The sequence below is a fragment of the Cetorhinus maximus genome, chromosome 3 (assembly GCF_964194155.1).
Source record: "Cetorhinus maximus chromosome 3, sCetMax3.hap1.1, whole genome shotgun sequence".
Lineage (NCBI taxonomy): Eukaryota > Metazoa > Chordata > Chondrichthyes > Lamniformes > Cetorhinidae > Cetorhinus > Cetorhinus maximus.
In genome coordinates, this window is record NC_135881.1 from 133,575 (window position 1) to 154,905 (window position 21,331).

The 21,331-nt window shown below is 44.6% G+C and overlaps 1 protein-coding gene across 1 annotated transcript in view; it reads right to left on the reverse strand.

Annotated features, from left to right (window-relative positions):
* The window catches only part of macf1b (microtubule actin crosslinking factor 1b), a 383,409-nt gene that overhangs the window by 106,018 nt on the left and 256,060 nt on the right, over positions 1 to 21,331 (reverse strand). The window contains exon 31 of the mRNA XM_078534257.1: positions 8,681 to 8,847. Within this exon, the coding sequence (XP_078390383.1) occupies positions 8,681 to 8,847 (167 nt within the window). The remainder of the gene's footprint in view (positions 1 to 8,680; positions 8,848 to 21,331) is intronic.

The following is a 21,331-nucleotide window of genomic DNA, read 5'->3' on the forward strand; positions in this document are numbered from 1 at the left end:
CTGCTCCCAATGCAGTTTCCTCTACATTGGAGAGACCAAACGCAGACTGGGTGACCGCTTTGCGGAACACCTTCGGTCTGTCCGCAAGCATGACCCAGGCCTCCCTGTCGCTTGCCATTTCAACACTCCACCCTGCTCTCTTGCCCACATGTCTGTCCTTGGCTTGCCGCATTGTTCCAGTGAAGCTCAACGCAAACTGGAGGAACAGCACCTCATCTTCCGACTAGGCACTTTACAGCCTTCGGACTTAACATCGAGTTCAACAACTTCAAACCATGAACTCTCTGCTCCATCCCCACCCCCTTTCTGATCCTCCTCCTTTTTTCTTATTTATTTTCATTTTTATTTTATTTATTTATTTCTTTTCCCACTTATTTTCATTATTATTATTTAAACATATTTCCATTTTTATTCATTGTTTTATCCCCAGCTTTTAGCCTTTGATCTTTTTTCCCACCACCATCCTCTCCCCCCACCCCACCCCCCACTAGGGCCATCCGTCACTTCCCAGGGCGCTTACCCTGGTCCGGCCATTATCATATTCCACTTTCCACTCAATATCACCGTTAGTGCCTCCTTTAGCCAGTATCACCATTATTAACACCCCTTTGACCTTTTGTCCATGACATCTTTGTCAATCTCTCCTTTGCCTCCACCTATCACTGACCTTCTATCCAGCTTCACCTGCTCCACCTCCCTTAAACAGTATAAATTTCACCACATTGTAATTCCCTTTAGCTCTGAAGAAGTTATATGGACTCTCCACAGATGCTGTCAGACCTGCTGAGTTTTTCCAGCATTTTCTGTTTTTGTTTCAGATTTCCAGCATCCGCAGTATTTTGCCTTTAACTAGGTTAGGCCTCATCTGGAGAACTGCGTCCAGTTCTGGGCGCCATACCTGAGGAAGGATGTGAAGGCATTAGAGAGAATACAGAGGAGATTCACAAGAATGATTCCCGGAATAAAGAACTGTAGTTATGAGGATAAATTGGAGAGGTTGGGACTGTTTTTCTTGGAGAAGAGAAGGCTGAGAGGAGACTTGGAGGTATTCAAGGTCCTGAGCAGTATGGACAGGGTAAATAATGAGAAACGGTTCCCACTAGAGGACATCAAGAACTCGAGGGAACAGATTCAAAATAATGAGCAAAAGGAGTAGAAGTGATCGGAGGAATTTTTTTTTTTACCCAGAGGGTGGTTGGAGTCTGGAACAAACTTCCTGAGAGGGTGGTGGAGGCAGGTTCGATCGAGGTATTCAAAAGGGAATTGGATTGTTACCTGAAAATAGAGAATGTGCAAAGTTACGGGGATAAGGCAGGGGAGTGGGACTAGGTGGAATGCTCTTTCAGAGAGCCAGTGCAGACTCGATGGGCCGAATGGCTTCCTTCAGCCCTGTAAAGATTCTGTGATTCAAACAAGCACCATCGAGGTACGAGCACCACTAACATCTCCTGGGAGTGAGAAGCCGGACCATCACTTTGGTCTGAAGGTTACATGCTGCACAGGGAAGAGGCCCTGGACTGAGACACTGCCTTTATCTTGTGTAGGAACCAAGGTTTCACATCTGGCATGCCGGTGCTATCACCTCAGCCTGAAGACGGACGGACTCCTCCATCGTGCCTTGCAATCTGAGGAGTGCAGTGGACATCCCTTCCTGATGTTCCCGAGCTTGCCTTTGCAGCTCCAGCAACTGTGACATGACCGAGTCCAGAGACTCATCATCTGACTCGGACTCAGCAACGTTCTGACCTCCAGCAGCTCCTCCGAGTGCCGGGGACCCGAGGGGACCTGGGAAGTCCCAGCCTCCGCCTGCTGTGGATCAGACAGTGCGATGTGCTCACCAGATTGTGACCCCGAGGCTAATCTAAAGCTAGACCCCACCGAGGTGTGTGTCTCTGCGCTGGTGGAGGGTGTGGGTGAGGCTGTGATGGGCCTTCAATTATGGTTTCATCAGATTCTTCCCCCAAGGTGTCTTTAGGGCTTGAGTCAAGGACGTGGCTCGTGGACCCTCAGTTGTTTCCCAGATGTGCCTGTGAAACCAAGGGGAGATAATTAATGCACGGCAGTGGCCTGTGAAAGAGGACACATCACTCACAGCCTGGGTGTCTGATGAATGTTGCACTGCTGGATCCTCACTTGGTAGAGCAGCGCCGACCTTACCGTCAGCACAGGACCGGTCCTGGTCATCGCCGGCCAGCTGGATGGCTCTGTTTTCAAAGTCTGTGAGGACCCTGATTTCAGGCATTCCTCCACCGGTCTGCGACCTCTCTCTTTTGTTGTGTGTCAGCTTGTCCTGCGTGAATAGAGATGGAGAGAGTAAGCAGGATGCCTGCCAGGCAGATCAGAAGGATGCCAGATGAGCATATGTGCTGAGTGGAACCATGGTCAGGATGAGGAGGCAGTCTCCAGAGGAGATGAGGTCAGATGGAGACATGAGGGTTTGTGAGAGAGAGTGAGTGGTGATGTCCCTTGAACTGGCAGTGAGTAGGATCCCTGTGGGTGTGTACTGGGTTTGAGAGTTGAGAGTAATGAGAAGAGTGACTTACCCTGATGGAACAGAGGAGATAATTCATCCTCTTGTGGCACTGAGTGACTGCCCTCTTTCGCAGGGCGTTGGCACTGACCATCGCTGCCACCGCCTCCCAGGCTGGATTGGTGACCTCGCTTGCTGGTCTTCACCCAGGACGGAGGTCCAGGATTTCACGCCAGGGCCTCCACAGTGTCCAGTAGGCACCTAAGGGAGGCGTCGCTAAATTGGGGGCATCATGTTTCCACCCTTTGGCAGCCATGACTTTGCAGCAGCTTCCGAGAGGCTGGGTCTGTGCAGGGACGCACTTTAAACATGGCGCCCGGATTACCGAAGGCCTGAGGTGATGGTGGGGCAGGTAAATCAGGGGCCGCCCCACCGGCGATCCGGCATGTTTCCCGTGAATGCATTATTAACGCGTCGAGAATGGGATGATACAGCATGAAAACCCGCCCAACTTTTTTCCTGCTTGTTACTGCACTTTGTGCAGATCTGAGATAATCCTGTCCTTCGTCTGTTCGGGTGTGGAGTTATGAAAGTGAGGTTTTATAAGATAATGTTTTGGACTGTTTCTTCAATTCAAGGCAAAGGGGAGTAGTGAAGAGGCTTATATGATCTCAGAATCACAGAATGATTAGAGTGCAGAAGGAGACCATTCGGCCCATCATGTCTGGACCAGCTCTGAATGAGCAATTCACCTGCTGCCATTCCCCCATAACCCCACACATTCTTCTTTACCAGGTAGTAAAGCCAGCTACCAACTCAATACCGCCCTGCCCGACACTGAAGCATTGCACTCCAGATCTTAATCACCCACTGTGTGAAGATGTTTTTCCTCATGTCTCCATCGCTTCTTTTGCCAATTAGCTTAAATCTGAGCCCTCCAGTTTTCGATCCTTCCGCCAATGGAAACAGTTTCTGCTTATCTACTCTGTCCAGACCCCCCATGATTGTGGATCTCGCTATCAAGTCTCCTCCCAGTCTTCTCTTCTCCATGGAAAACAATCCCAACTTCTTCAATCTGTCTACTTAACTGAAGCTCCTCAACATTGCACTTTTCTACACTCTAATGCCTTTACATCATTCCTAAAGTATAGCACCCAGAAATGGATGCAATACTGCAGTCTACTCTCAATCATCAGTAAAGTAATGGAAGGGGTCATCAACTGTGCTATCAAGTAGCAAGTGCTTAGCAATAACCTGCTCTCTGATGCCCAGTTTGGGTTCTGCTCATCTCCTGACCTCATTACAGCCTTGGTTCAAACATGGGCAAAAGAGCTGAACTCCTGAGGTGAGGTGAGAGAGACTGCCCTTGACATCAAGGCAGCATTTGACCGAGTGTGGCATCAAGGAGCCCGAGCAAAACTGGAGTCAATGGAAATCAGGGGGGAAACTCTCCGCTGGTTGGAGTCATACCTAGCACAAAGGAATATGGTTGTGGTTGTTGGAGGTCAGTCATCTCAGCTCCAGGACATCACTGCAGGAGTACCTCAGGGTAGTGTCCTCGGCCCAACCACCTTCAGCTGCTTCATCAATGACCTTCCTTCCATCATAAGGTCAGAAGTGGGGATGTTCGCTGATGATTGCACAATGTTCAGCACCATTCGTGACTCCTCACATACTGAAGCAGTCCATGTCCAAATGCAGCAAGACCTGGACAATATCCAGGCTTGGGCTGACAAGTGGCAAGTAACATTCACGCCACACAAGTGCCAGGCAATGACCATCTCCAACAAGAGAGAATCTAACCATTGCCCCTTGATGTTCAATGGCATTACCATCACTGAATCCCCCACTATCAACATCCTGGGGGTTACCATTGACCAGAAACTGAACTGGACTAAATACTATGACTACAAGAGCATGTCAGAGGCTAGGAATCATGCGACGAGTAACTCACCTCCTGACTCCCCAAAGCCTGTCCACCATCTACAAGGCACAAGTCAGGAGTGTGATAGAATACTCTCCACTTGCCTGGATGGGTACAGCACCCATAACACTCAAGAAGCTGGACACCGTCCAGGACAAAGCAGCCTGCTTGATTGGTTCCCATACACAAACATTCACTCCCTCCACCACCAACGCACAGTAGCAGCAGTGTGTACCATCTACAAGATGCACTGCAGGAATTCACCAAGGCTCCTTCGACAGCACCTTCCAAACCCATAACCACTACCACCTAGAAGGACAAGGGCAGCAGAGAGATGGGAACACCACCACCTGGAAGCTCCCCTCCAAGTCACTCACCATCCTGACTTGGAAATATATCACCGTTCCTTCACTGTCAATGGGTCAAAATCCTGGATCTCCCTCCCTAACAGCACTGTGGGTGTACCTACACCACATGGACTGCAGCGGTTCAAGAAGGCAGCTCACCACCACCTTCTCAAGGGCAATTAGGGATGGGCAAAAAATGCTGGCCCAGCCAGCGAAGCCCACATCCTGTGAATGAATAAAAAAAAAACTTGTAAATCGACCCCAGCTCATGGAGACAAAATACTGCAGCTGGGGTGGTTGGTATAGAGGAGAAGGTGCTTGTCCTCTGAGAGCTACCAGGCAGAATGTGGGATGGAGGATGGTCTCAGTGAAGAAATGCCTCCCATGGCACTCTAAAGGCTCTGGAAGATTTGCCTTGATGAAACAGGGAGAAGAAATCCCAGAATGGGCATTACTGCTTAAAGTCATTTCATACATTCTCAGGTAACTGAGGGAGAGGGCCATTGAAAAATGCCACTCAGTGAAATGGAGAGATGTGAACCCGTTGGAAGTGACTGTGGACTGTTTCCTATAAAGACTGTAATCCTGTGGAGGGTGTATTCTAAAGTATATATATAAGAATATTTCTTGCCTACTAGGTAACGTTTAGTCAATATGGAGAAAGAAACTGAGTTAACATTGAGTCTGCTTCAAGCTCTGAAGAAGAGTCATATGGACTTGAAACGTTAACTGTTTCTCTCTCCACAGATGTCAGACCAACTGAGATTTCCAGCATTTTATATTTTTATTTCGTATTTCCAGTGTCCACAGTATTTTCCTTTCATCTTAATGTTTAGTAAATGTTACTTTCAGTTTCTTTGTTACAGCAAAATTATTAAAACTTGAAATCTTGTTGTGCAATTCATTTAATTTCATCACTAGGAATTCAAATCAATTATCAGTCTCTATTGGGATCATAGCAATAAATAGATTGTAAATAGTTGAGGCCCAGCACTGATCCCTGTGACACCCCATTCATTACAGTTTGCAAAACAGAAAATGAGCCAATTATCCTCACTCTGTTTCCCGTTCGTTAGCCAATTCACTATTCATGCTAATATATTAACCCCAACATCATGAGCTATTAAATTTTATAGTAATCTTTCATGTGGAACCTTACCAAATGCCTTTTGAAAATCCAATTATACTACATCTGCTGGTTCTCCTTTATTTATCCTGCTAGTTAACATCCTCAACATACAAGCATGCAGATTAGGAGTAGGATTGGGCCACTCGGCCCCTCGAGCCTGCTACCATTCAATAAGATCATGGCTGATCTGATCGTAACCTCATTCTTACCTACCCCCGATAACCTTCCACCCCCTTGTTAACCAAGAATCTATCTCGCTCTGTCTTAAAAATATTCAAAGACTCTGCTTCCACCGCCTTTTGAGGAAGAGATTTCCAAAGACTCACAACCCTCAGAGAAAAAAATTTCTCATCTGTTATAAATGAGCGACCCCTTATTTTTCAACAGTGATCCCAAGTTCTAGATTCTCCCACAAAAGGAAACATCCTCTCCACATCCACCCTCTCAAGACCCCTCAGGATCTTAAAAGTTTCAATCAAGATGCCTCTTACACTTCTAAATTCCAGTGGATACAAGCCTAACCTGTCCAATCTTTCTTCATAAAAGAACCCACCCATTCCAGGTATTAGTCTGGTAAACCTTCTCTGAACTGCCTCCAATGCATTTACATCAAAAAACTCACCATTAAATTTTCCAAACATGATTTCCCTTTTGCAAAACCATGTTGACTCTGATCATACTATGATTTTTCTAAGTGCATTGTTAAGAGTTCCAATCCACTGGGACTGTTTTAGAATCTAGGGAATTTGGAACAATCATAAGCAGCTGATCCACTATTTCTGCAGAATCCTCTTTTGGAAGCCTATTACATACGCCATCAGGCCCTGGAGATTTGCAGATCCTAGGCCTTAAACGTTTCTCCAATACTTTTTCTCTGTCAATATTAATTTCGTTAAGTTCCTCACTCTTATTAGCCCCTAGGTTACCCTTTATTTTTGGTATGTACTTTAAGTCTTTTACCGTGAAAACATACAAAATATTTGCTCAATGCCTCAGCCATTTCCTCATTCCCCATGATCATTTCTCCTGTCTCTAAGGGACCAATGTTAAATTTGTTCACTGTCCTTTTTATATTTGTAAAAGCCCTTAAAATCTGTATTTCTATTCCTGGTTAGTTTACTCTAATATTCTATCTTTTCCTTTTATCAACATCTTGGTGGCCCTTTGCTGGTTTCTAAAACACTCCCAAACCTCAGACTTATTCGTATTCTTTGCAATATTATAAATCTCTCTTTTTAATCTAATACTATCCTGAACTTCCTTAGTGAGCCACAGATGGGACTTTCTTGCTGAGATTTTGTTTTTTTAATGCAAAATATTTTGTTGAACATTTTGTTTCTTTAAATGTTTCCCACTGTTTATTCACCACCTTATCTTTTAGTCTATTTACATATCAACTGTTATCGACTCTTCCCTCATATTAGCTTTGTTTAAGTTTAAGATTCATGTTGGGGATTGGAGTATGTCACTTTCAAACATAAAATGAAATTCAATTGTATTATGATCACCTTTTCTCAGTGATCTTTAATTATGAGTTTGTTTATTAACCCTGGCTCATTGAATGTTACTTGGTCTAAAATGAATTTATCATTAGATTATTCAACGATGTAACATTCAAGTAATCTGTCACAAAAGCATTCTACAAACTCATCTTCAACACCACATTTGCCAGTTAGATTTGCCAGGTGTATTTGAAGATTCAGGGTCCCCCACAATTCTTACATTGCCTTTGTTACAAGATTTAATCATTTCTTGCTTAATGCTCTGTCAATAGTGTCACTGCTGTTTTACACTGGCACCAATGAAGCAATGAAGCAGGATTCACCACAAGGGTTACAGAAATGCCTGTCCGTCCCCCTAACTATGGGATTTCCTATAACGACTGCATTTCTACTCTTTGCTGTTCCGTCCTGTACAGTGATGTGCCCATTGATATCACAGTCTGAATTTCAGTCCTTCAGGGTAATGTTACTCCCAGAATCTCCAATGCTAGCTATTGTTTTGAGAGTTGCACACATCCTGTTGACTCCTTCACTTCCTGCCTCTTTCTACTCTTCCTGATGGCCACCCACCTACTATCCTGACCTCTCACTGTCTGTGGGGTGATCACCTGCTGGAACGTACCATGAGGGAACACATATCTTTCCTGATGCTCCACAGTCACTCCAGCTACCCCTCAAGCGTGGAAATCCCAAACAGCTGGAGACACTTCCTACACACGTGATCTCCCAGGATACGTGAAGTGGCCTGAAATTTTCACATGGATTGGGAATTTCAGCAACGGGTCTCAATGCCCATCCACAATTTCAAAAAATCACTCCCTCTTTTAGAATCAGGCAATAGTTATAAGTTCACTTAATGTTCTACTTACTCCCATTAAATTTGTTAATTTTCCAGCTCCAAACTAGGAATGAATTCAGAGAAAGAGACAAACGCCAACCAATTACTTACCTGCTTTCCTGTGACATCACAGTTTGATCTTTTTCTCTTATTTTTGAATGTGATTGGCTGTCTCTGAAACCCTCCCTCCTCCCTCCTCCAGCCAATCGTGCTCAGCTCTTGCTGTTGGTCTCAGACTTGCTCTGCCACCACTCTATCCCTCACAGGTCTCACTCAGCTCTCACTCTCACTGCTGGTGAATCACAGGCATCAAAGGATGTGGGGCAAAGGTGGGTATAAGGAGTTAGGTCACAGAGCAGCCAAAATCTTCTTAAATGTGGATGTGGTGTATGTGATGTGTCCGTGTACGTCAGTAATGTGAAGGTATGAGTTCCCTATCTTGGTCTGGCTGCAATACAGACTGTTCTCACCTCACGAAGCATCTGGAGTCTGTTCTGCAGCCGGCTCTCTCTGTCCAACGCCTGGTTCCATACCCGTCTCCATTTTCCCAGGATGTGGGTGACCTGGGGAGTTAGGTCATCTGAGTCATCAGCTCGTAGAGGGAGATGGGGCTGAGACCTCACAGAGCTACTCTTCCCTGGAATAAAACAGAATAAAACATCAAGGATAGGCCAGGAATACTCCCTCAGTGTGCCCGCAACCCCCTCAGCCCCCGCACCCCACCCCCACCCCCCCACACCCCAACTCCCCAACCCCCGCACACCAACCCTCCCACCCCCACCCCCCCACCCCCTTCGTCCCTGCACCCCACCCCCACCCCCCCACCCCCAGCCCCAAACCTCCCCACCTCCACCCCCCAAACCCCCCAGCCCCTGCACCCCGAGCCCCCATCTCCAGTCCCCCCCACTTACCAACCCCCCCCCCCACTTCCCAGCCCCCGTACCCCAGCGTGTATTTGCATTTTTTGAATAGAGCATTCAAGGATTGGGGTGAAAACGACTTCTTTCTAGCAGTTACCAAACAATATATTTATATTACTAATAAAATTGGTACTATGAAAGGGGTTTCATTTTTAAAAGGTAAAGTTCAAAGAGGCTGGTGAGACAATGAGAATTTGAATTCAATCAGTGGTGGTCGGTATAACTTCAGTAGTTTTTGGATGTGCAGAGCAGAGGCAATTTGAGATCAAAAGGAAGCTGTAAGCATCCAACTGTCTCCACAGTGAAAAGAACCTCATTTTGAATTCATAAGGAGAAAATGCTTTGCCTGGTGTTTGGTTAAGTCTGTGGGTTGCTGTTGCCTTAATGGAGATTAGTTTGGGTATTTGTTAAAAGTTATGATAGTAGTAATTTGTAGCCATGTCATATATTTTTAACCTGTGTAAATTAATAAAATGTTTCAATTAGTTTAATGCAAAACCTTGAGAACTGGTGGTCTGATTCCTGAATTTAGAGTCGCATCTCAAACATAACACTTAAAATTATAGGTTATGACAATTGTTTAAAGTTTCTCTCTGGGATTTTTAAATAACTCCACTTTACCAACTGCATCAGTTATAACAAAGGGACAGAGAGTTTAACATTAACATCAGCGAATAAGGTGGAACATGGAATAGAAGTAAAAGAAATGAAATTAAATGTTCTTTTTCTGAATACACGAAAACAGAATGGCAAAGGAGGAGGGGTAGCCCTGATAGTAAAGGATAACATTAGGACATTAGTGAGAAAGGTTCTGGCCACTAAAGATCATGAAGTAGAATCAGTATAGGTAGAAATTCGGAATAGCAAGAGTCAGAAAACACTGGCGGGAGTAGTTTATAAGCCTCCTAACAGCAGTTATACCTTCAGATATAGCATTGAACAAGAAATTATCAGAGCCTCTTCATATCGACTGGAACAATCAAATTGGCAAGAGTCTGTAGAATGTTTCCATGAAAGTTTCTTGGAGCAATAAATTGTGGAACTGACTATGTATAAAGCTATCTTTGATCTAGTATTGTGTAATGAAGTAGCGTTAATTAGTAATGTCAGAGTAAAAGATACATTGGGAAATAGTGATCATAATACTGTTGAATTCCATGTTAAGTTTGAAAGTGGCATATGCCAATTACAAACAGGAATCTTAAACTTAATCAAAGCCAATTACATAGATATGAGGGGAGAACTGGCTAAGGTTAATTGGGTAAATAGGCTAAAAGTTATGAAGGTAGATGAACAGTGGGAAACATTTAAAGAAACAACTCAAGGCCCATCTGTTGCTCACTCAGGAAGTTAAGGATTGTATTAGATTAAAAGAAGATTCTTACAATGTTGCAAACAGTAGTGAATCTGAGGATTAGGAGCGTTTTAGAAACCAGCAAAAGAGCACCAAAAGCAAACGAACATACAAATTAGGAGCAGGAGTAGACCATTTGTCTCTTCGAGCCTGCTCTGCCATTCAATAAGATCAAGGCTGATCTGAATCAACCTCAACTTAACATTCCTGCCTACCCCCAGTAACCTTTCACCCCCTTGTTTATCAAGAATTTATCTACCTCTGCCTTAAAGATATTCAAGGATTCTGCCTTTTGAGAAAGAGAATTCCAAAGTCTCACAACCCTCAGAAAAAAATGTCCTCATTTCTATCCTGAATAGACAACCCCTTATTTTGAAACAGTGACCCCGAGTTCTATATTTTCCCTTTTATCAACTTTTATCCAAAGCGTAAGAATCAATAGCCAGGAATAATAAAAAAAAACAGATTGTAAGAGCTTTTATAAGTGAAAAAAAAGAGAGTAGCTAGAACATAAGAAACAGGAACAGGAGTAGACCATTCTGCCCCTCGAGCCTGCTCCGCCATTCAATAAGATCATGGCTGATCTGTTTGTGGTTCGATTTCCACATTCCCATCTACCCCCGATAACCTTTGATTCCCTTTCCTAACAAGGATCTATCTACCTCTGCCTTAAAAATATTCAATGACCCCACTTCCACAGCCTTCTGAGGCAGAGAGTTCCAAATTCACACAACCCTCAGAGAAAAAATTCTGCTCATCTCTGTCCTAAAAGGGTGACCCCTAATTTTAAAACAGTGCCCCTTAGTTCTGGACTCACCCACAAGAGGAAACATCCTTTCTACGTCCACCTTGTCAAGGTCGTTCAGGATCTTGTATACTTCAATCAAATCACCCCTCACTCTTCTAAACTCCAGTGGAAACAAGCCCAGTCTGTCCAACCTTTCCTCATAAAACAGCCCACTCATTCCAGGTATCAGTCTAGGGGAGGTGGTGGTGTCATGGTATTGTTGCTGAACAGTGATCCAGAGACCCAGGGTGAAGCTCTGGGGCTCTGGGTTTGAATCCCCCCACGGCAGATGGTGGGATTTGAATTTGATAAGAATCTGGAATTAAAAGTCCAATGATGGCTATAAAATTTGTTGTAAAAAACCCATCTGGTTCCCTAATGCCTTTAGGGAAGGAAATCTGCTGTCCTTACCTGGTCTGGCCTACATGTGACTCCAGACCCACAGCAATGTGGTTGACTCTTAAAATGCCCTCTGAACAAGGGCAGTTAGGGATGGGCAATAAATGTTAGCCTAGCCAGCGATGCCCACATCCCATGAATGAATGAAAAAAAAGGTGAACCGCCTCCAACGCATTTACATCCTTCCTTAATGAGGAGATGAAAACTGCACACGGTATTTGAGGTGCGGTCTAGCTTCTGTATAACTGAAGCATAACATCCTTACTTTTATGTTCAATCTCTCTCATAACAAAGGATAGCATTCCATTAGCCTTCTTAATTACTTGCTGTACCTGCATACTAACTTTTTGTGACTCATGTACTGGAACACCTAGATCCCTCTGCAGCTCGGAATTATGTAGCCGTTCTCCATTTAAGTAATACTTTGCTTTTTCATTCTTCCTGCCAAAGTGAACAACTTCACATTTTCCCACATTAAATTCCATTTGCCAGATCTTTGTCCCTCACTCAACCCATCTATATCCATCTGCAACCTCCTCTCGTCCTCTTTGCAACATACTTTCCTACCTATCTTTGTGTCATCTGCAAATGTAGCTACTATGTCTTCACTCCCCTTATCTAAGTCATTGATGTAAATTGTAAAAAGTTGAGGCCCCAGCACAGTCCCCTGTGGGACTCCACTCGTCACATCATGCCAATCAGAAAAAGACGCATTTATGCATACTCTCTGCTTCCTGCCAGCCAGCCAATCTTCTATCCAGCTATTCTATTCTAGCTAGTATGTTACCCCCTGCACCATGAGCTTTTATTTTCCATAATAACCTTTGATGTGGTACCTTATCAAATGCCTTCTGGAAATCCAAGTACAGTCCGTCTACGGGCTCCCCTTTATCCACTGCGAATGTTACTCTTTCTAAAAGTCCAATAAATTGGTTAAGCATAATTTTCCTTTCACAAAACCATGCTGTTTTCCTATTGCCTTGACCTTTTCTAAGTGCCCAGCTATACCCTCCTTAATGATCAATTCTAATAACTTCCCCATGACAGACATCAAGCTAACTGGCCTATAGTTTCCTGTTTTCTGCCTTTCTCCCTTCTTGAATAGAGAGGTTATATTTGCTACTTTCCAGTCTGATGGAACTTTTCCAGAATCTAGTGAATTTTGGAAAATTAACAGCAGCGCATTGACTACCTCATTAATCACCTCTTTTAAGACACTAGGATGTCGGCCATCGGTACCCAGAGACTTGTCAGCCGGCAGCTCCATCAGTTTGCTCAGTACCGCTTCCCTAGTGATTGTAATTTCACCAAGTTCCCCTCTCCCCTCCACCTCCTGATTTGTAGCTATTACTGGAATGTTTTTGTATCCTCTGTAGTGAAGACAGAAGCAAAATATTTGTTCATTTCTTCTGCCATTTCCTTATTATCTACTATTAACTCCCCACTGTCACTCTCCAGACAGCACTCACTTTACTTACTCTTTTCCTTTTTAAATACCTGTAGAAACTCTTGCTACCTGTTTTTACATTTCTAGCTAGCTAAAATAAACATTGGCCCCTTTAGAAGAAAGACAGGAGAAATTATCATGAGGAATGAGGAAATGGCAGAGGCATTGAACAAATATTTCACATGTCTTCAAAGTAGAAGAAATTGATGGTAACCTTGGGGCTAAAAAGAGTGAGAAAATTAAGGAAATTAATATCAGCAGAGAAAGAGTATTGGCAAAAATTAGCAGACTAAAAATCCCTGGGGCCTGATGGTCTACACCCTAGGGATCTAGAAGAGATAGCTAACACATCCACTATTCCTGTAGCTATGATTTTCGAAAATTCCTTAGATTCATCAATGGCCCCATTAGATCAGAAGTTGGCAAATGTTACACCACTTTTCAAGAAAGGAGGGTCAGAGAGAAAACATGGAACTACAGGCTAGTTAGCCTAACATTAGTTGTTGGGAAAATGCTGGAACCTATTATTACAGAGGACTTAACAATGTACTTAGAAAAGCATATTATGATTAGAAGTTAACATGGTATTACCTAAGCAAAATCCTGTTTGACAAATTTATTATAGTTTTTGAGGATGTAACAAGTAGGGTAGATAAAGGGGATCCAGTAGATACTGTATACCTGGATATCCAATTGTGTAAGGTACTACAGAAAAGGTTAATAGGCCAGATAAAGGTTGATCATATATCATCAATTGTGATAAAAGCCCATCTGGTTCAGTAATATCCTTTAGGGAAGGAAATCTGCCGTCCTTACCCAGTCTGGCCCACGCGTGACTCCAGACCCACAGCAATGTGGTTGATTCCTTAATGCCCTCTGAAATGGAGTGCAATTGATGTAGTTTATATGGATTTCAGCAAAGCCTTTGACAAGGTCCCACATGGGAGACTTATAAAGAGGGCAAATGCACATGGGATACAGGATAATTTGATAAGGTGGATTCAAGATTGGCTTTGTTGTAGGAGACAGAGGGTAATGACAGAAGGCTGCTTTAGTGACCGGAAGCCAGTGTCCAGTGGCGTACCACAGGGATATGTGCTGGGTCCCGTATTATTTGTCATTTATATAAACGACATAGATGACTATATGGAGGGTAGGATTAGTAAGTTTGCGGATGACACAAAGATTGGCTGGGTGGTTAACAGTGAGGTTGAGTGTCTTGCGCTACAGGAAGCTATAGACGGGATGGTCAAATGGGCAGATAAGTGGCAGATGGAATTTAACCCTGAAAAGTGTGATGTTTGGAAGGAGTAATTTGACAAGGAAGTATTCAATGAACGGCATGACACTAGGAAGTTCTGAGGAACAAAGGGACATTGGCGTGTGTGTCCATAGATCTCTGGAGGCAGAGGGGCATGTTAGTGGGGTGGTGAAAAAGGCATATGGGGCACTTGCCTTTATCAATCGAAGTATAGATTACAAAAGTAGGGAGGTCATGTTGGAGTTGTATAGAACCTTAGTGAGGCCACAGCTGGAGTACTGTGTGCCGTTCTGGTCGCCACATTATAAGAAGGATGTGATTGCACTGGAGGGGGTGCAGAGGAGATTCACCAGGATGTTGCCTGGGATGAAACATTTAAGTTATGAAGAGAGGTTGGATAGACTTGGGTTGTTTTCGTTGGAGCCAGAGAAGACTGAGAGGCGACCTGATCGAGGTGTACAAGATTATGAGGGGCATGGACAGAGTGGATAGGGAGCAGCTGTTCCCCTTAGTTGAAGGGTCAGTCACAAGGGGGCATAAGTTCGAGGTGAGGGGCAGGAGGTTTAGGGGGATGTGAGGAAAAACTTTTTTACCCAGAGGGTGGTGACGGTCTGGAATGCGCTGCCTGGGAGGGTGGTGGAGGCGGGTTGCCTCATATCCTTAAAAGGTACCTGGATGAGCACTTGGCACGTCATAACATTCAAGGCTATGGGCCAAGTGCTGGTAAATGGGATTAGGTAGATAGGTCAGGTGTTTCTCACATGTTGGTGCAGACTCGATGGGCCGAAGGGCCTCTTCTGCACAGTGAGATTCTGTGAAATGGCCTAGCAAACCATTTAGCTCAAGGACCATTATGGGATGAGCAACAGAAGCTGGCTTGTCAGTGATGCCCACATCCCATCAAAGAATAAACATAAAAAAATGGACTTGGGATAAAATATTAACATTGATAGAGGACTGGTTATTGGGTAGAAAACAGAGTGGGCAGAAACGGGGCATTTTCAAGTTGGCAGGTGATGAATAGTGGAGTACTGTGAGGATCAGTGCTGGAGCCTCAGCTATTTACAATCTTTATTCATGAATTAGATGAAGAGGCAGGGAATATTGTATCCAAGTTTGCTGATGATACCAAGTTGGGTGGGAAGGTAAGCTGTGGGGAGGACACCGAGAGGCTGCAAAGAGACATAGACAGGTTAGGTGAATGGGCAACAAGATGGCAGATGGAATATAATATGGAGAAGTGTGAAGTTATTCATTTTGGTCATAAGAATAGAAAAGCAGAATATTTTTAATACATGTCGAGCTTGTAAGTGTAATATTCAAAGAATCACGAGTGTGCTTGCACAAGGAATGCAGAAAGTTAGCATTCGGGTGCAGCAAGCAATTAGGAAGGCCTTTATTGCAAGAGGATTGGAGTGCAGGAATAAAGAAGTTTTGCTACAGTTGTACAGGGTTTTGGTGAGACCACATCTGGAATGCTGTGTGCAGTTTTGGTCTCCACATTTAAGAAAGGATAAACTTGAATTGGAGGTGATCCAGTGAAGGTTCACTAGATTGTTCGGTGGCATGACGCGGTTAGGAACATATGAAATAGAAGGAGAGGCAGTGACTTGGCCCTTCAAGCCTGCTTCGCTATCCAATAAGATCATGGCTGATCTGATTGTAACCTCACACCTACCCTGGTGACCCTTGATCTCTTTATTTATCAAAAATCTATTCACCTCTGCCTTAAAATATTCAAAGAATCTATTTCCACTTCTTTTTGAGGGAAGGATTTCCAAAGACTCACGGCCCTTTGAAAGAAAAAAATTCTCCTCATCTGTCTTAAATGTGCAACCCCTTATTTTTAAAAAGTGACCCCTAAATCCGGTGGCGTAAGGTTCACTTTTTTGGGAGAGGCAATGGCGTAGTGGTATTGTCACTGGTCTAGTAATGCAGAGACCCAGGGTAATGCTCTGGGGACCCGGGTTTGAATCCCACCACGGCAGACGGAGAAATGTGAATTCAATAAAAACATGGAATTAAGAGTCTGATGATGACCATGAAACCATTGTCGATTGTTGTAAAAACCCATCTGGTTCACTAATGCCCTTTAGGGAAGGAAATCTGCCGTCCTTACCTGGTCTGGCCTACATGTGACTCCAGACCCACAGCAATGTGGTTGACTCTGAAATGGCCGAGCAAGTTGTTACAAAGTCACAAAAAAGGAATGAAACCGGACGGACCACCCGGCATCAACCTAGGCAGCGGAAACAACAAAGGCAATCTCAGACCTGTCGACCCTGCAAAGTCCTCCTTACAAACATCTGGGGGCTAGTGCCAAAATTGGGAGAGCTGTCTCACAGACTAGTCAAGCAACAGCCTGACATAGTCATCCTCACGGAATCATACCTTACAAATAATGTCCCAGACTCCACCATCATCATCCCTGGGTATGTCCTGTCCCACCGGCAGGATAGACCCAGCAGAGGTGGCAGCACAGTGGTATACAGTCAGGAGGGAGTTTCCCTGGGAGTCCTCAACATTGACTCCGGACCCCATGAAGTCTCATGGCATCAGGTCAAACGTGGACAATCCTGCTGATTACCATGTACCGCCCTCCCTCAGCTGATGAATAAATGCTCCTCCCTATTGAACATCACTTGGAGGAAGCACTGAGGGTAGCAAGGACGCAGAATGCACTCTGAGTGAGGGACTTCAATGTCCATCACCAAGAGTGGCTCGGTAGCACCACTACTGACCGAGCTGGCTGAGTCCTAAAGGACATAGCTGCTAGACTGGGTCTGCGGCAGGTGGTGAGGGAACCAAGGAGAAGGAAAAACATATTTGACCTCATCCTCACCAACCTGCCTCCCGCAGATGCACCTGTCCCTGACAGTATCGGTAGGAGTGACCACCACACAGTCGTGGAGATGAAGTCCCGCCTTCACATTGAAAATACCCTCCATTGTGTTGTGTAGAACTTCTACTGTGATAAATGGGATAGATTTCAAACAGATCTAAAAACTCAAGACTGGGCACCCATGAGGTGCTGTGTGCCAACAGCAGCAGCAAAATTATACTGGAACACAATCTGTAACCTCATGGCCCGGCATATCCCCCACTCTACCATTACCATCAAGCCTGGGGATCAACCCTGGTTTAATGAAGAGTGCAGGAGGGCATGCCAGGAGCAGCACCAGGCATACCTAAAAATGAGGTGGGAACCTGGTTAAGCTATAACACAGGACTATCTGCGTGCCAAACAGCATAAGCAGCAAGTGATAGACAGAGCTAAGTGATCCCACAAACAGCTAATCAGATCTAAGCTCTGTAGTCCTGCCACATCCAGTTGTGAATGGTGCCGGACAATTAAACAACTCACTGGAGGAGGGGGCTCCACAAATATCCCCATCCTCAATGATGGAGGAGCCCAGCACATCAGTGCAAAAGATAAGGCTGAAGCATTTGCAACAATTTTCAGCTAGAAGTGCTGAGTGGATGATCAATCCCAGCCTCCTCTGGAGGTCCCCAGCATCACAGATGCCAGTCTTCAGCCAATTTGATTCACTCCATGTGATATCAAGAAATAGCTGTAGGCACAGGATACTGCAAAGGCTATGGGCCCTGACAATATTCCAGCTATAGTACTGAAGACTTGTGCTCCAGAACTGGCCACGCCCCTAGCCAAGCTGTTCCAGTGCAGCTACAACACGGGCATCTACCCGGCTATGTGGAAAATTGCCCAGGTATGTCCTGGACACGAAAAGCAGGACAAATCCAACCCAGTCAATTATCGCCCCATCAGTCTACTCTCGATCATTAGTAAAGTGATGGAACAGGTCATCAACAGTCTTACATAGAAACTAGGAGCAGGAGTAGGCCATTCTGCCCTTCAAGCCTGCTCCACCATTCATTATGATCATGGCTGATCATCCAACTCAATAGCCTGCTCCCGCTTTCTCCCCACACCCTTTCATCCCTTTGGCTCCAAGAGCTATATCTAACTCTTTCTTGAAAACATACAATGTTTCGGCCTCAACTACTTTCTGTGGTAGCGAATTCCACAGGCTCACCACTCTCTGGGTGAAGAAATTCCTCCTCATCTCAGTCCTAAATGGTCTACCCCATATCCTCAGACTGTGACCCCTGGTTCTGGATTCCCCCACCATCGGGAACATCCTTCCTGCATTTACCCTGTCTAGTCCTGTTAGAATTTTATAGGTTTCTATGAGATCCCTCCTCATTCTTCTGAACTCCAGCGAAGATAATCCTAATCGACTCAATCTCTCCTCATATGTCAGTCCCGCCATCCCAGAAATCAGTCGGGTGAACCTTCGCTGCACTCCCTCTATAGCAAGAACATCCTTCCTCAGATAAGGAGACCAAAACTGCACACAATATTCCAGGTGTGGTCTCACCAAGGCCCTGTACAAATGCAGCAAGACATCCCTGTTCCTGTACTCGAATCCTCTGGCTATGAAGGCCAACATACCATTTGCCTTCTTTACCACCTGCTGTACCTGCACGCTTACCTTCAGCGACTGGTGTACAAGGACACCCAGGTCTCGTTGCACATTCCCCTCTCTCAATTTATAGCCATTCAGATAATAATCTGCCTTCCTGTTTTTGCTACCAAAGTGGACAACCTCACATTATACTGCATCTGCCATGCATTTGTCCACTCACTCAGCTTGTCCAAATCACACTGAAGCATCTCTGCATCCTCTTCACAGCTCACCCTCCCACCCAGCTTTGTGTCATTGGAAAATTTGGAAATATTACATTTAGTTCCCTCATCTCAATCATTAATATTTATTGTGGAAAACTGTGATCCCAACACCAATCCCTATGGTACCCAACTAGTCACTGCCTGCCATTCGGAAAAAGACCTGTTTATTCCTACTCTTTGTTTCCTGTCTGCCAACCAGTTTTCTATCCATCTCAATACACTACCCCCAATCCTATGCGCTTTAATTTTACACACCGATCTCTTATGTGGGACTTTGTCAAAAGCCTTCTGAAAGTCCAAATAAACCACATCCACTGGCTCCGTCTCATCAACTCTACTAGTTACATCCTCGAAAAATTCCAGTAGCTTTCATAAATCCATGCAGACCCTGTCCGATTCTCCCACTGTTTTCCACGTGCTCAGCTGTTAAATCTTTTATAATGGACTCTAGAATTTTCCCCACTACCGACGTCAGGCTAATTGGTCTATAATTCCCTGTTTTCTCTCTACCTCCCTTTTTAAATAGTGGGGTTACATTAGCTACACTCCAATCTGTAGCTGTTCCAGAGTCTATAGAATCACGGAAGATGACCACCAATGCATCCACTATTTCTGGGGCCACTTCCTTAAGTACTCTGGGATGTAGATTATCAGGCCCTGGGGATTTATCGGCCTTCAATCCCATCAATTTCAAGCAACACCATTTCCCTACTAATATTGATTTCTTTCAGTTCTTCCTTCTCACTAAACCTTGTGTTCCCCAACATTTCTGGTATGTTATTAGTGTCCTCCTTTGTGAAGACAGAACCAAAGTGTGTATTTAGTTGGTCAGCCATTTCTTTGTTCCCCATTATAAATTCCCCTGTTTCTGACTGTAAGGGACCTACATTAGTCATCACTATTCTTTCTCTCTTCACATACCAATAGAAACTTTTAGAGTTAGTTTTTATGTTCCCCGCAAGCTTACTCTCGTACTTTATTTTCCCTTTCTTAATCAATCCCTTGGTCCTCTTTTGCTGAATTCTAAACTGCTTCCAATCCTCAGGTCTATTGTTTTTTCTAGACAATTTTTATGCCTCTTCCTCGGATCTAATACTATCTCTAATTTCCCTTGTAAGCCATGGTTTGGCCACCTTTCCTGTTTTATTTTTGCGCCAGACAGGAATAAACAATTGTTGCAGTTCACCCATGCGCTCTTTGAATGTTTGCCATTGCCTATCCACCGTCATCCCTTTAAGTAACGTTTCCCAATCCATCATAGCCAACTTGCGCCTCACACCATCGTAATTTCCTATTAAGATTCAGGACCCAAGTCTGAGAATCAACTACAACACATTCCATCTTGATGAAGAATTCTATCATATTATGGTCGCTCCTCCCCAAGGGGCCTCGCACAACTAGATTGCCAATTATTCCTTTCTCATTACACAATACCCAGTCGAGGATGGTCTGTTCTCTAGTTGGTTCCTCAACGTATTGGTCCAGAAAACCATCCCGTATACACTCCAGGAATTCCTCCTCTACGATATTGTTACTAATTTGATTTGCCCATCATTGTTATCAAGCAGCAATGGCTTAGCAATAACGTGCTCACCGATAAAAACAAAAACAGAATTACCTGGAAAAACTCAGCAGGTCTGGCAGCATCGGTGGAGAGGAAAAGAATCGACGTTTCGAGTCCACATGACCCTTCAACAGAACTTGCTCACCGATGCCCAGTTTAGGTTCCGCCAGGGCCACTCAGCTCCTGACCTCATTACAGCCTTGTTTCAAACATGGACAAAAGAGCTCAACTCCCGAGGTGAAGTGAGAGTGACTGCCCTTGACATCAAGGCAGCATTTGACCGAGTGTGGCATCAAGGAGCCCGAGCAAAACTGGAGTCAACGGGAATCAGGGAGAAAACTCTCTGCTGCTTGGAGTCATACCTAGCACAAAGGAATATGGTTGTGGTTGTTGGAGGTCAGTCATCTCAGCTCCAGGACATCAGTGCAGGAGTTCCTCAGGATAGTGTCCTCAGTCCAACCATCTTCAGCTCCTTCATCAATGACCTTCCTTTGATCTCAAGGTCAAAAGTGGGGATGTTCACTGATGATTGCACAATGTTCCGCACCATTTGCGACTCCTCAGATACTGAAGCAGTCCATGTCCAAATGCAGCAAGACCTGGACAATATCCAGGCTTGGGCTGAGAAGTGGCAAGTAACATTCGGACCGCACAAGTGTCAGGCAATGACCACCTCCA